General features: G+C 41.5%; 1 protein-coding gene across 6 annotated transcripts in view; it reads left to right on the top strand.

Moving 5' to 3' along the window:
• The first annotated feature begins 190 nt into the window (after nt 1-190).
• LOC118426905 (ras guanyl-releasing protein 3-like) overlaps nt 191-13,986 on the top strand; it is a 56,687-nt gene continuing 42,891 nt past the window's right edge. For 3 of the 6 annotated variants that reach the window (XM_035836555.1, XM_035836504.1, XM_035836532.1), the window contains exons 1-2: nt 191-347; nt 8,921-9,110. In XM_035836555.1, the coding sequence (XP_035692448.1) occupies nt 9,020-9,110 (91 nt within the window). In that variant the 5' untranslated portion in view covers nt 191-347; nt 8,921-9,019. Of the gene's footprint in view, nt 348-614; nt 639-673; nt 696-8,920; nt 9,111-13,986 lie in introns of those variants that run through there. The other 3 variants (XM_035836546.1, XM_035836523.1, XM_035836514.1) reach the window with 3 other exon arrangements.

The raw sequence follows: 13,986 nt of genomic DNA, 5'->3' as shown, positions 1-13,986 counted from the left end.
GGAAACATATTGGGTGAGTTTACTACGAAAACAGCGAAAGGAAAACAATTTTGATTTATATTCAAACATTCACAATCATTATGAATAACAAAACATCCTTGATTTACAAGAAATATAGCTATGAACATATCAAAGATGGATACGACATGAGTAGTTGTTTTCAACAGTAGTGATAAGACAAATTTTTGATACACCCCTAAATTCAGTTTAGTATAGTCTACAGTTTTCTCATTGGCACAGTCTGTAAAGTCCGCGAAGCGATAACAACAGCTACAAAACTCAGCACAAATACCGTCACCAGAGCTAATAGCCACTTTTGTTCACGGCATCTGGGCAAATGGAGGCAGGTGAGATGTGTTGATGTTTACATTGGGCAGTTATGTTTGCGAGATCTCCTTCTGTCTGGTGTCGAGCTCAGCTCTGCCACTCAGGGTTTGAGACAAACACCGCTCACCAACTAGCTGAAGGCATCTCAAACATGTGTGTAAATGGCCCGTAATTAGCTAGACTACACAAGTGAACGCTACAGGCGCTCACTGATCTGTGGGGTATGCCACTTTAGCATTGTCGTATTTGAACACTGCATAGACATAGGACAAAAGTACGCCGACAGCCTGTGAGGGGAGGAATCCTGATGGGTAAAGCGTCTAGTTTTAGCGTTGGCGCAGTGGGTGTTTCCCTCTACTAGCTCTACGGTGGGTCGTAGGGGCGTTTATCAATGTCTATGTGTTCACTTGTTGCTGGGGAAATGCCGCTGATTTCACCCAATGGAAATCATCAGTAAAGTATCTAGTAAAATCAGACCAGAATGATTGATTGATCACATTTCCAGTGGTAAAAATTACTGTTTTCCTTGATGAGTTTGCCGTGTTTCAAGTTTCATGCCATAACACTTTCTTTATTGATGACCGGCTAACCGGCTGAGTGCCAACAAGTTGTAACTACAACACTCTTCAAATGGCCCGGGTAATCATTAACCAGAAGTCAGGTGGAGGTGTAATGGGATCCCGCCACAAAAGCGAACCCCTCTCAAGTCAATATTTTAACTTCTAATCTTGGGCTAAAGGCCCAGTGGAGGACAGGTGTCCATTTTCTCAGTGGAAGTTTCCACCTGACTTGCACAGGTACCGTGGTATGAAAGCTGGCCGGGGCAATTATGCTCTAAATGGCACTGTCAGCAATGTTGCACCTGTGGCCTCGCTGGTGATGTTACTGCATTTCATAACAAAAAGTTTATGTCTCCAACAACAGGCCCTGCCCTGTTGGGTGAAAACATTTGTCCATTGAAATCATATCTACTGGATCTAATTTGGGGAATAGATAAGATCCTGTCACTAAACGTCTTATTGACAGGAAGCACAGAAAATTCCTTTGAGTTAGTTCATTGACTACATTCCCATGTAATGAACTGGTACCGTGGCTCAGGGAAAAGTGATCGCCTTACAATCGGAAGGTCTGTGAGACAGGGACTGTTGTGTTGTGTTCCCTGACTCCTTGTAGTCAATCCTGTCAATAGCACAAAAAATTGTTATTGACCGAAATTTCTTGTCAATAGCTTTAACCTTAAATTCAATATGACAACTATGTCTTCTACTTTGCCTTATGTGCTGGTCTAGTGAAATTATTGGATCATTGTCTGTAACAAGTACAGTAATCTGAGCTAGATTGAAACTGCAATTATATCGTAACGGTCAATTTAGCAACATTGGAATTACTAAAACTCTTCATTGATCTTGTTACCAAAGTGTTTGGGTCAACTATTTTTAGAGAGGAAATTCATATCCCGTATCACCTGTTACATCTTATACCCCGGAATTAGTGGATTATTTTCAATCACTTTTTACAAATAACCTGCGATCTGTTTTACTCCCGGATAGTCAAGGACCAAGGTTGTAGTTATTTTGTAAAAGGAATCATTAATTCCTGTCTATCAATCAATTGACTTTTAATATAAAACTGTTAGCAGGGCTATTCATCTGAGTTGAAAAGATGGATATCTTTGGAGATAGGTTGTAATTTCTCACAACAACTTTACTGACAGTAGCTAATATGGTAGATGTTTAGAAAGTCTGCTTCTTACATGGTAGGCTATTTGTTCAGTTCTTCACATAGATTACTCTAACTGCTGTTGTTTCCTTAGAGTTAGATAGCCTTGAAAAAACTGATCAAGCTGATGGCCTCTTTTCTTGGAAGTGAGTATAGCTACATATGACATTGATGACTCTTGAATAAATATCTTTAAGTTAGTTAGGTATAAAACTATAATGCAGATTTCACCCTCTACATGGTGTGCTTGCCAGGACTCTCGTTACTTGGGCTACACGAAATATGTCACTTTCGTTGACGGCTTGTTAATTAACATGACTTGTAACGAGGCAATCTACTAGGTAGTTCTCACGATTTCACTTGATTGACGCCTTGTTCAAGGATAACATTCGGATTAATGATCAATTAAGTCACAAGCAACTTAGACTTTAGAAATATCATTTTGCCAGATGTATCTTGGTAAATTCACATGTATTACGACAAGTAGAGCTACAGAGTTTTTGTCTGAAACCTTGGAGACAACGGTGCTGTAGGAATTGTACCCAGTTTGGGTCCAAAGTGTAATGTTATTTTCTCCTGTTTTACACTGGTTTCTCACCTAGCTGTTGTGGTGCCACGGTTTTGAGTTAGTTTGATCCTACTACCATTACAGTCTCAGACTTTCGTATGCCTAATTACCCACTCTGCAGTAGACTTGTGTGAAAGGTACGTCACTGGAACACCTGTTAAAAGTACAGCATTCTATTTATGAACTGGTATCACAGATGGAGCAGATAATGATAATTGTAAGACCAATAACAGCATGTGCCGACATTCATGGGGGATTAGATAGTTTTCCACACAGGTGGCCTTACTAGGAATTTGTTTTCCACACCTGGGAAAAGAACGAATTAAAGTTTTATGGGTGTTCAGGACTGGACAAGTCCACTAGCCCTATTGTCCAGGTCAAGTGAAAGTGCTGATTGGGCAAGTGCATGACCTTCCCCACTTGCCCGAATGGGTAAGAAAGAGTGTTCTTGTGCTTGCCTGATATTACAAGTGAATTTCAGAAGACTTGTCAAACCCTAGTGTTTGGAGCCTTTTTGGACTCCAAAATGTGGGTAGAAAACAGTTGAGGTCAAATGTGGGAACCCTCGTGGTGATATGTGACAGACTGACATTATTTGTATGAACATAAATTTGATTTGTCATCAAAATCTGATGGAGAATTTTTTGTGACATTAAAGGCTTTTGTGGTTTATTTATGTATCTCCAAAGTTAGTGGGAAAATGCTCAAGATGTTGGCTTAGACTAAAGTAGAGCTGATACAGAGACAATGGTACGGGAATGCAGCAATATATGCAGAATGTATTTTTGTTGCAGTACTGAATTAACGTTAGATGTGATTGTGTCTGTAAAAATTTTTGCCAGAACCGTAACTAAACAACAGAGGAATATTGACATCACGGTACCACCCACGAATATGAGGTGCATATTGATTTTAGAGCAGGGGCATGCATAAATTAGGACATTGATAAGGGGAAAGCTGATTGTTTTGAAATTAGCCCCACTTAAAAGTTAAAAGTGCTGAGACCTTTTGCTCCATCTCTTTAAGACTTTTTTTTTTTTACAAAACATGTTGATGTCACGGTGGCATGGTAGTGAGTCAAGTCAAGGATCAGGACAGAGGCATGATGTTGCAGATATGATAGACTTTATTCGGAGCTCTGGTAGACACGTCTTTCTCTGTCGGCTTCTCTCGCTGGAATCCCCCGTCCCCTCATACGTGTCACTTCTCCCGACCTCTCTACATCTGGTCCCACTTAGTCCGGTGACATTCCCCACACCAGGGGTTAACAGTGACTTAACACGCTGTCACCTCGTGACACCCTCGTGACACCTCACCCCGCATTTTTAAAACAATTTCCACATTGTTGACAGCTGTTATCAATTATTGATTACCGGGACATATTATCATGAAGATCATCACCGCTTTTCTTTTACATACTTCTATACAATACTACTAATTCTTCTACAATGCAGGTCAGCGACATTCCGACATTTACAAAACAACAACAAAAACATAACAATTTACAACAACAAAAGTTCATCAAATGGTTTCCAGGTGTCCCGCGCCAACTTCCTCCTCGGCGGCCGGCTTGCGCACTTCCGGGTGTGTCCCGGAACCACAGAGAAACGACAGGAACTCCTCTGCCCGTCGGGAAGAGGCTTGTCTTGTCCACAGAGGCCTCCCGGCTAGATGCTCCCACGACGACGACTCCTATACGACGTCGGGCCCTCGGGGCATCGTTGTCTGCCGAGTCGTGCTGTGGGATCACGCCTGTAGAGGTTGGGGTCGGACAGATGACGCAAAGCAACCACTGACGCACATACACCGGTCTCCTAACCTCGACACATCATCTACGTCTCAACTCAACTCCGCTGCTCTCTCCTCTACCTCTCGACTTAAACATTAACATCTCCTCAACACATAAACACAACAAATAGACTTTCCGACAACTACATGAAACGCCGGACACCCCTGACCTGCTATATGGTAACATCATACGAACTACACATTACTATCCCGGGGAGTAAAACCCACATGTATATCTATAATTCTATCTCTATATGTCTGTCTTACATCTAAACTGACCCATCTGGTGACTCCCCCCCACTGACTTCCGCCACGTCCGCATGATACTCGCTGCTCAGCTAATCTATACTGTATTCCTGATAGCACTGACATAATTTATCTAACATTGGTTGCCTACATTCTAACAAATCTAAAACTACTACAACAAAGCTGAACAAAGTAAGTAACAGAACTAGGCCGGTGTGCACGGTGCGTCAATGATACTATGCGAGCCCACCGACCTTCCTCAGTGTGTCTCTCTCTGCCCGGGCCGGGCGCTCTTCCTCCGGTCACCGCCGCGTGGCCGTCCTGCCCCTGCCCTGCTGCCGCGCCCGCCGTGTGGCCGTACTCCGCTCCCCTCGCCGCTGCTGTAGGTCATTACTGTCGCGGTCATCATGATCACAAATCGCTTTGAGTCAGTCTGCATCTCTCGGACTGCTTCCTCTCGCTCGCCTCGGCCACCGACACTCCCTCGCCGCCTTGCCCCTAGCTGGTCAACCCTGCGGGCTCGGTACTCCGGGCCGGCGCTCTCTGAGTCGAAGTCAGCCTGCGTCTCTGTACACCTCCCGTTTGCCTCTGTCCTGTCCGTTGAACCTGACTCACCCCAGCCGTACTACCAGATGTCACGGTGGCATGGTAGTGAGTCAAGTCAAGGATCAGGACAGAGGCATGATGTTGCAGATATGATAGACTTTATTCGGAGCTCTGGTAGACACGTCTTTCTCTGTCGGCTTCTCTCGCTGGAATCCCCCGTCCCCTCATACGTGTCACTTCTCCCGACCTCTCTACATCTGGTCCCACTTAGTCCGGTGACATTCCCCACACCAGGGGTTAACAGTGACTTAACACGCTGTCACCTCGTGACACCCTCGTGACATTTACATGCTTGAAATACCTACCTACAATCTACAAAAACAGTTTTACAAAGCCAATGAAAATATCAATACCTTGTAATGGTACAGTCAAACCTGTATTAGCAGCCACCTTTGCATACCGGCCACCTGCCCATAGTGGCCACTTTTTGTCGGTCCCTTGGATTCGTAATGATTAAGAAATAGGTTTAGCGGCCACCTGTCCAACGCGGCCACGGCCACGCGATTTCTGGTCCCGCAGGTACAAAAACACTGCCGATTACGGTCACGCGGACCGCTGATCTATGTTTCGGCACGCGTTCGGCCATATTCAGCGGATGTATCGTCACCCTACGCCGGATGTAAAACCTCTTTGATTTATTTTCAAAACAAAACTTCGTATTATAAATCTGGCGCTACCCATACCCGCTAACAAACGAGGTCATATAAGGTCAATAGACGACACCAATGTTACGGAGGTAAATTGTGTTAAAGTTACGTTCTAATACACTATCGTTTAGGTTAATTTATATCACAAAAACTTTCTAAATAAATTGTTACAAAGACAAAATGATATGAACTTCAGACTATGGTGGATTTTATTCTTCCATTTATTAAGAGATAAGTCTAAAATGACGAGACTTTTCTTGTGTGTACCATATTAGCATAATGGGCGAATCTGACATGTGAACGCGAGCGGGAACACACGGACGGCGAAGTATCAAAGGATACAAGACGAAAGATAAAAGAAATATGACGATACCGGTCTCTTCAGACAATATCAACTGTAGAACATTTAAATTTTTTTATAGCTTTTGTTTTCTTAGTACACGTAGTGTAAAAACCATTGCAGTACATGTACAGTACTGTATTATGTGAATAAAGATCAGTGGGTAACTAAAACCATGTGCAACTTATTGCTTGTGGTCAATTAATTAGCATATTCTCTATAGTGGCCACCTCTCTATAGTGGCCAATTTTGACCAGTCCCTTGAATGGCCGCTACAGACAGGTTTGACTGTACTGGCTAACATTCAGTGTTGGTATCAGGGATCTAGTGAAGTAGCTGCATACTAAAACATTGATCATCAGTTTGAAGCAAATAAATGCAAATTGCATTTTTTAGATTTGCAGGTAATTTTTTTACAATGATATTGTAAGTATGATTAAACAGAAAAAATTATTTTGAACCCTGCCATGCAGCTAATGTAATATCCATATGTACAGATGCTGGTTGGGTGATACCAAGGATGAATAGGGGTCAATGGGGTAGAGCTTCAATTAGTTTCCGTCCATCTTCTTGTTGGAGAGAAATTGGGTCATGCATCTGGAACAATTTTCATAAAGGTATTATAGTTTCATGGTCACGCCTCATGTTAACTAGTGCCCTGTAGGATGAAAGCAACATGATTGAAGATGATTGAATACATGAATTCTCCATGCATAACTTCTATCTATGTCCATCATTTTTAAAAAGTGGGATATTTAGAGATATCAAGTCAATGGACAGTGATTTCAAATTGCCATATTTTCAAAATATCTCACTGTCTGGCGACTTGATATATCCCAAAATACGCTGTTTTTTTTTTTAAAAACAGCGACATGGGTTATCCCACAGGTAGCATTATACCATGGGTTTCTGACAAAAATTGAAATTATATCTATTGATGGGAAAAGTTGAGATTGCAAAAGGGACTTAGTTTAGCCTCCCTCAGCCTTCTTCAAATTCTCACAGCCTTTCCTCAGGGCCCCTGACAGGCCCAGTTAGCTACTGACAACAAAAAAACTCTGTATCACAGGCTACCTGCAGCCTGCTTGTGCTAAGAAAAAAAAGGACTAGAACAAGTGTTTGAATTCTGTGTGAAAGCTTCACAAAGTCAGGGACTTCTGTCTCGGTCACATTTTTCACCTGGGAGCTGGCCAGGTAGCTTTTAGGAATGAAAAGTACAATAGAAAAGGCAACAAAACATACAGACCATTAAAAAATTAGTCAGAATTTGTGACGAACACTTTTATCTATTGTTTCCGCAAATATCCCTTCTCAGCCACATTTTAGAAAATGTGACCAAAGCATTACTATGTGATTTATTCCCTCACAAGTCTCAGTTGGTGTTTTTTGCTTGACAGCTGCCTTCTATTGGAATCCTGCCAAGAGATACAGCTACACACAATGTTTTTGCCAAAAGGATCCCAGTCTGAGTGTTTGTTAGCAGCTGAAGTTCTCAGGAATATTGGATTTTAATGAGTGGGCTAAAATTAGATGTTCTTAACTGGCCATGGGCCATGAAGAGTAACTTGACTCAAGACAAGATTGTATTCATGATCCCTCTTTTCTTAGCACTTTAATAGCAGCAACGCAAAAATAAAGTTCTGCCTTCCAAACTGTGTGTGTTTGGTCGGGAATGTCTCCACCTTTACATTTTTTTTTCCGTCTCACTGTTGGGGAGCCCATGTTGTTAATTTTCGCATTTTTTTTAATCTGTCATTTTAAGCCCATGAAAATACATTTTCATCAATTTATGTTATGGACTCAGTTTGGGACAGTTATGATGAAGTTCTTGTCAGTCCCAGGATAGTCCTGGAGACAGCCCTGGTGATTGATTTTACCTGACAGACTAGTATCTCCGCATTCAGCAGAGAACATACGTCTTGCTGCTTTGTAGATAGTTGTGGAGGTGGCATAAGGCAGGTTTTCCTCTGTTTTGGCACAAGTTTCCCAATGAAAGCTTGTTCTTGCTTGATGTACAGTTGCAATGGGACAAGTGTGTATGTGCTGATCTGACAGGCCCATTTGTCACTACTTGCCTGGGAGCCAGTTAAACTGACCATGATGAACTTGCCACAGGGGTGAAGGATGCAGGTTATGGGTCAGTTCTGTCCTCCCACTTCACTGTCACCATGACAACAGGAGGGGTGTAGAGTCCTAGGAGTTTCACATTTACTTTGCTGTCTGAACCAAACTAACTATGCTGGCAGACAAATAGTAGAATTTAGCCATATGAGTATGGAGAATAATTTGCCAGAGCAGCCTGTTTGGGCACCTTAGGGTTAATTTACTGTCAGCTCACTAGCGAACTATGCACCCTACTCTTTGGAAGGGACCTAAAATAGGGGTTCCATCTTAGAGGAGGTTCCTTCTGGGTGTAAAAGGGAAAGCCTTGTAACCCCTCCCTGTGAAGATATAATATTGCGGCAGCTACTGAAACATCAAGGAAACTTGCTGTCCCATATGCTACAATGAGCTAGATAGTGCAAGGGTCTGAATGAACAAACTTTTCCTAACACCATTAAGGCAGGGGTCACTGTCACAGGCACTGGAGAAAGACGTCACCAGCAATCTGATATCATTCTCCTCCACTCCAAGGTCAGGGTCTGTGCACCTAACCCTGTCCCTGTGTGATTTTGGCAGGTTTGTGTCAGCAGTGGTGAAGGTTTGCTGGACTAGCGAGGGGAGGATGCGTGTGATGAGGCAGGAGCTACAGCCTCACCACCACTGCCAGGACTGGAGATGAAACAGTATGGGGTGGAGATGGCCCGATTTACATCCGCCAAGATGAACAAGTTCCGACGCAAGCTCAGCTCACTGGGCGGCAGCACAGGTCAGTTCAAACTTTTTGGAACTTCTGTGTTTAGACATAATGTTGAATTAATTGCAGACTTTTTAAACTTTTGAAAATTCTAAAGGTGCTGCAAGTCAGGGTCCATTTGAGGTTATTGGCTAGGTAAATCGGAAAAAGGACCTCAAATAGAACAAACTATGCACAATATTTTTTGTGCACATGTACAACATTACTTTTATTCTGAGGGATTTTATAACTTGCAGTAGGTGATTCCCATGCCAAACAATGCCAGAAGGGAAGACTACCATTTTTACAACCCATGCAAGGACATTGTATAGAGGTCCTTGATTTATCCAAAATGTCCTGGGCGAAAGAGAACAAAATATCATAATTTCATTTCATCCAGTTCAAGATAGATAGGTCAGGATTGATGGAGAAGGGGTACATACTTAATATGAGTTTTTCCATGTTAATTTCTTGTCCCACAGATTTGTCTGATACTCTCAGGGACCCCAGCAGCAGTATAATCAAATACTGGATACTACACTATAAATTGGGGCTCAACAAGAAGTGTGCCCTGCTGATGGTACAGAACATGGGATTTCAAAAGATGAATTCAAAGGTGTCTCGGTCTTTGTTCTGAAAAGTACTGGGGATTCAGTTAGTTAATTAAGCAAATCCGAGGATAAAACATGACTCATCCCTCTGCAGAAAACCTAATGGCATCCTTTTATCCCTGAACACCTACAGGGACTGTGGGATGGGGTCAGTGCCTTCCAGCACATAATTATCTGTGACAGAATAAGGTCTCCTGATTTAACCAACCAAGAACAATTCGTTTGATTTAATTTTATAGTAAAGTCTTACCTTTACTTGATCTAAAAATAGATATCGCTAGAAAGCAAGAAACGTTTGTTTTTGGCAACAAGTTTTCTCTCATGTTTTTAGGCCTAATACTGGAGTGAGCTGAGTGAAATTACTCTTATCAGTCCTTCAGAAAACAACTGTTGACATGAATGCTTGTCTCAGTCATCAGATCCACTGAAATCTGTAGATCGTGCACAGTGAGTAGTGTTATCATAGTGCCGAAAAGGGACGTAACACATGATGGATTTGAATTTCCTAAAATAGCCAGTCAGAAATGCATTCATACTTTCTACTATTTGCCAATGCCATCCTTATTCTGTCAAGGTCCTTGAGTTGCTTTAAAAATTGTACACATGCACGCACACACACACACACACACACACACTCTCTCTCTCTCTGTCTCTCTCTCTCTCTCTCTCTCTCTCTCTCTCTCTCTCCCTCCCTCTCTCTCCCTCCCCCCCTCTCTCTCTCTCCCTCTCCCCCTCTCTCCCTCTCTCTCTCTTAGCTATTTCACATAAGGGAAGTAGTCTGGCAGAGGCTGCCAAAGTCCCCAGTGAAAAAGATTTGGATTAGTGAAGGCCCATACATCAAAGCTCTGGCATCAGGACTTTGCAGCTGGCTGTGATGTCTGGAGGAGAAGTGTTTCTAGCTCTACTGGGCAAGTAAACACCCTTGACCTTCTATAGCTGTTTGGTTTGAAGGCAAAAGGCTGTTTTAGTATTTGCTTCTGACAGTATTCCCATTAAAAAAACTTTCAATGCTGTCTATTGAAATTTCTTCTTAAAATATAGCCCAAAAAACATATGACCCCAAAACCCCATTAAAGCCAACTGCATTAGTGGTTTGCTTTACATTCCAATGCCTTGAGGATCTCAGTTCTTTCCATTTCAAGTTATTAAAATGTATAACCCTGAAGAGTAGAACATCCAATTGGTTTATCCATTGGTTTATCTTGTAAGGGAATGTTACATTTATACACATATGCATCTCCCTTTTCCTTGTGTATAGATTGCAAGCAAGAAAAATGTCATGCTACTAGCTAGTAAGAAGCAAGAGTGCTCCTGGGCTTGACAATCTTGATTTATTGCTACAAGACAAGCCTGATGCACAGTAGCTGATGCTTGTCTTGGCCCCTTCTCATGTGTCGCACATATGGAAGGCATTAGATGAGGAATTGATAAGGTGTGGATATAAATGGCAGCTATCCCACCTACACATATCTAGGGGGAACTACTCTGCCAGAACAGCAAGGAACCTACATTTTGTAAATGAAGCACAGCATGCCAATGATAGTTTTTAGGAAGGATAGAACTTCAGTATTTTGTAAGCCTTGAATTTGTCATGGTCACAGTAACCAATAGGTTCTTGTCACCACTGTATGGAATCTGCATGGTGGGAAGCTGGCAACCAAAAGTAAATTTTGGAAGATTATCAATACTTCATGGTAAATTTAGGAAGCAGCCATTTACACTTCACAAATAATTCACCTATGTTGAATTGGAGTGGGTGGATTGCAATTAAAGGTGTACCGAAACATCTCGTTTTAACTCACGGCAAAAGAATGTTTTGCTGTGGATGCCTTCAACTCTGTTCAGTGGTTGCGATGAAAGCCCCCCTTTTTTTTATTTACCTGAAGATCACAACAAAACAAGGCTCATTGAGTCACTCATGCATTTTGGGTTACAGTACTGGATTCTGAAGACAATACCCTAGAAATTTGTCTATCTAAACATGTGAGATAGCATTTCAGATGGTACGGTAAGAATTGTAATAATTTTGAGTCAGTTTTCTCACCCTATATGCTCCATACACATAAATTATCTACCACGGTATGTTTAGTAATTCATCACACCCTTCCTTGACAGTGGAGTCCCAATACAGGTTGTTATATACAATTCATACATACTCAACAGCTGTGGTAGTGCATTTCAATAATACCTAATGGGCAATATTATGTCCCATTCTGTCTGTTTGAGGACATAATTGAGACATGTTCTCTTGGCAGGATTCTTCTCAGTGATGTAACTGGCCACCTGTTGTCTTGCAGGCAAGTCTGAGGTAGAAATTTTAATCAACACGCAAGCTCTGTCTCCGCTGACGTAAGCGGAATGATATCGGCGTCATTGCAAGTTTATAGGGTAAACAAAACCTGTTTTCATAACTTGTTGTTTATAGTGGCATGGCTGCCCTCTGGGTTATCATCACTCCAAGGAATGGAGCATTGTATTTGGCTTGGATTTGCAGTATGTGTGTGTGTGTGTGTGTGTGTGTGTGTGAGTGTGTTTGTTTGTATGTATGTTTGCGCATACGTGTGTGTGTGTGTGTATTTTTTGTGTGCGCATGCGTGTGTGTAATGTTATGTGTCTGTGTGTATGTGTGAGTATGTGAGTGTGTGTGTTTGTGTGTGTGTGTGTATTTTTGTGTGCACATGCATGTGTGTATGTGTATGTGTGAGTATGTGTGTTTGTGTGTGTGTGTGTATGTTCAAGTGTGTTTGTATGTGTGTGTGTGTCCGTGTGTGTATCTTGTATCTATGTGTGTAAATATAAGTGTACAGGTATGTTTCTGTCTGTGTGTGTGTTTCTGCATAGTTCCAACTGAGTTACACTTCAGATAATGTGAGCTCTTGTATCTTTTGTATGTCCAAATTTAATTCACATCAAGAAATCAATATGACTTTTTTGTTGGAAACCATATAGGGAGTCCCAAATCATATCCAGTTGCTTGAGTACAAATGTAACTATTACATTTTTGTATTTGGCATATCTTGTTACCTGGATATCTAAGCTTCATCTACATAGGAAAACTATCCTATGAAATGTTCTTCTTCTAATTTTGCCCCAGAACCTAACAATGCTTTTGTTAATTCTGTTTTCCATTGGTTTGCTCTTGATGTGATTACTGCCACCCTTTATTTTGGTTATTCTGGACAAGCCCTTTCCATTCATTGTTGCTTATTTGCCTGACACCATCTTCACCCAGCTGTTAAAGTGACCTGGTCTACTGCAATGCATCAGCTGGTAGATCACCAGGGATGTGGGGCAGTAGCTATGGAAACCTTTTTCCATGGTTGGTTTACCTCATTGTCAAAGCTTATGTACAGAACTGTGTCCATTTCTGAGAAGGACAACAGGACAGGATGTTTGACCTTCTTCTGAGGCAAAACGTCATTTGTCTAGATTTTTTTTTACAATTGCGCACTCATCTTCCAGGTAAAGGAACATAATATTGCGCAGACCTGCTTGTTATTTTTTTGTAATGTGTGGTTGTCAACTTCATTGTCAAGCTTATTCACTTCTCTCCGTTGTTTCAAAAAACTAGGATTTGGGGAATTCAAGTCGTCAGACGATGGTTTCAGACAGTAAGGCTTTTAAAATATTGCAGCAATACCGTCCGTCTGTCGACTTGATATACCCAAATACCCTGTCTTTATAAACAATTAGGATATAGGCTAATCTGTGATTAAAAATGACCAAGCATTAAGTGTGGCCATAACAAGATTAAAGGGTGAAGAAAGGCAAAGTTTAAGATGCCCGGGTAACTTTTAACTCACTACTGAGCAGAAAGTACTGTTTGAAATATACTAGTAACCAGAGTCTCTCAAGCTAACTACCCCTGGCTATGTATGCTGTAGCCTTTATTGATGTCCGGAGTGTGTGAACTGTCTTTGTAAGGCATAGCTGAGATAATCAATTAACAAGTAAATCTTTTTATTGGACAAAAGATAAAGACCAGCCTCACATCTGTAGTTCTTTTACTTTAGACAGTAAACTGTTATACCTCGACACCAAGACTTTGACAGTTTGTCTATTTTATGCTATATCAATATCAATCTGCAACAAAAATGTCCCTGGTAGGTATGTCAAAATAAAAATAATCAGCAACTTTGCAGGATCATAATTTTAGCCTTAGTGCATTATTGAGAATCACACGTACAAATGTAATATTTCACTTGGGTATATATTGTATTTCAAATGTAGCTTGGGAACCTTCAGAAAGTTTGGTCAGATGACGTGTGTGGGAACATTGAGACAAGAAGATGTACAGA

This window comes from Branchiostoma floridae, chromosome 1 (genome assembly GCF_000003815.2).
Source record: "Branchiostoma floridae strain S238N-H82 chromosome 1, Bfl_VNyyK, whole genome shotgun sequence".
NCBI classification, from domain to species: Eukaryota; Metazoa; Chordata; class Leptocardii; order Amphioxiformes; family Branchiostomatidae; genus Branchiostoma; species Branchiostoma floridae.
Note: the sequence above shows the minus strand (reverse complement) of the source record. Positions and strands in the feature narration are given on the sequence as shown.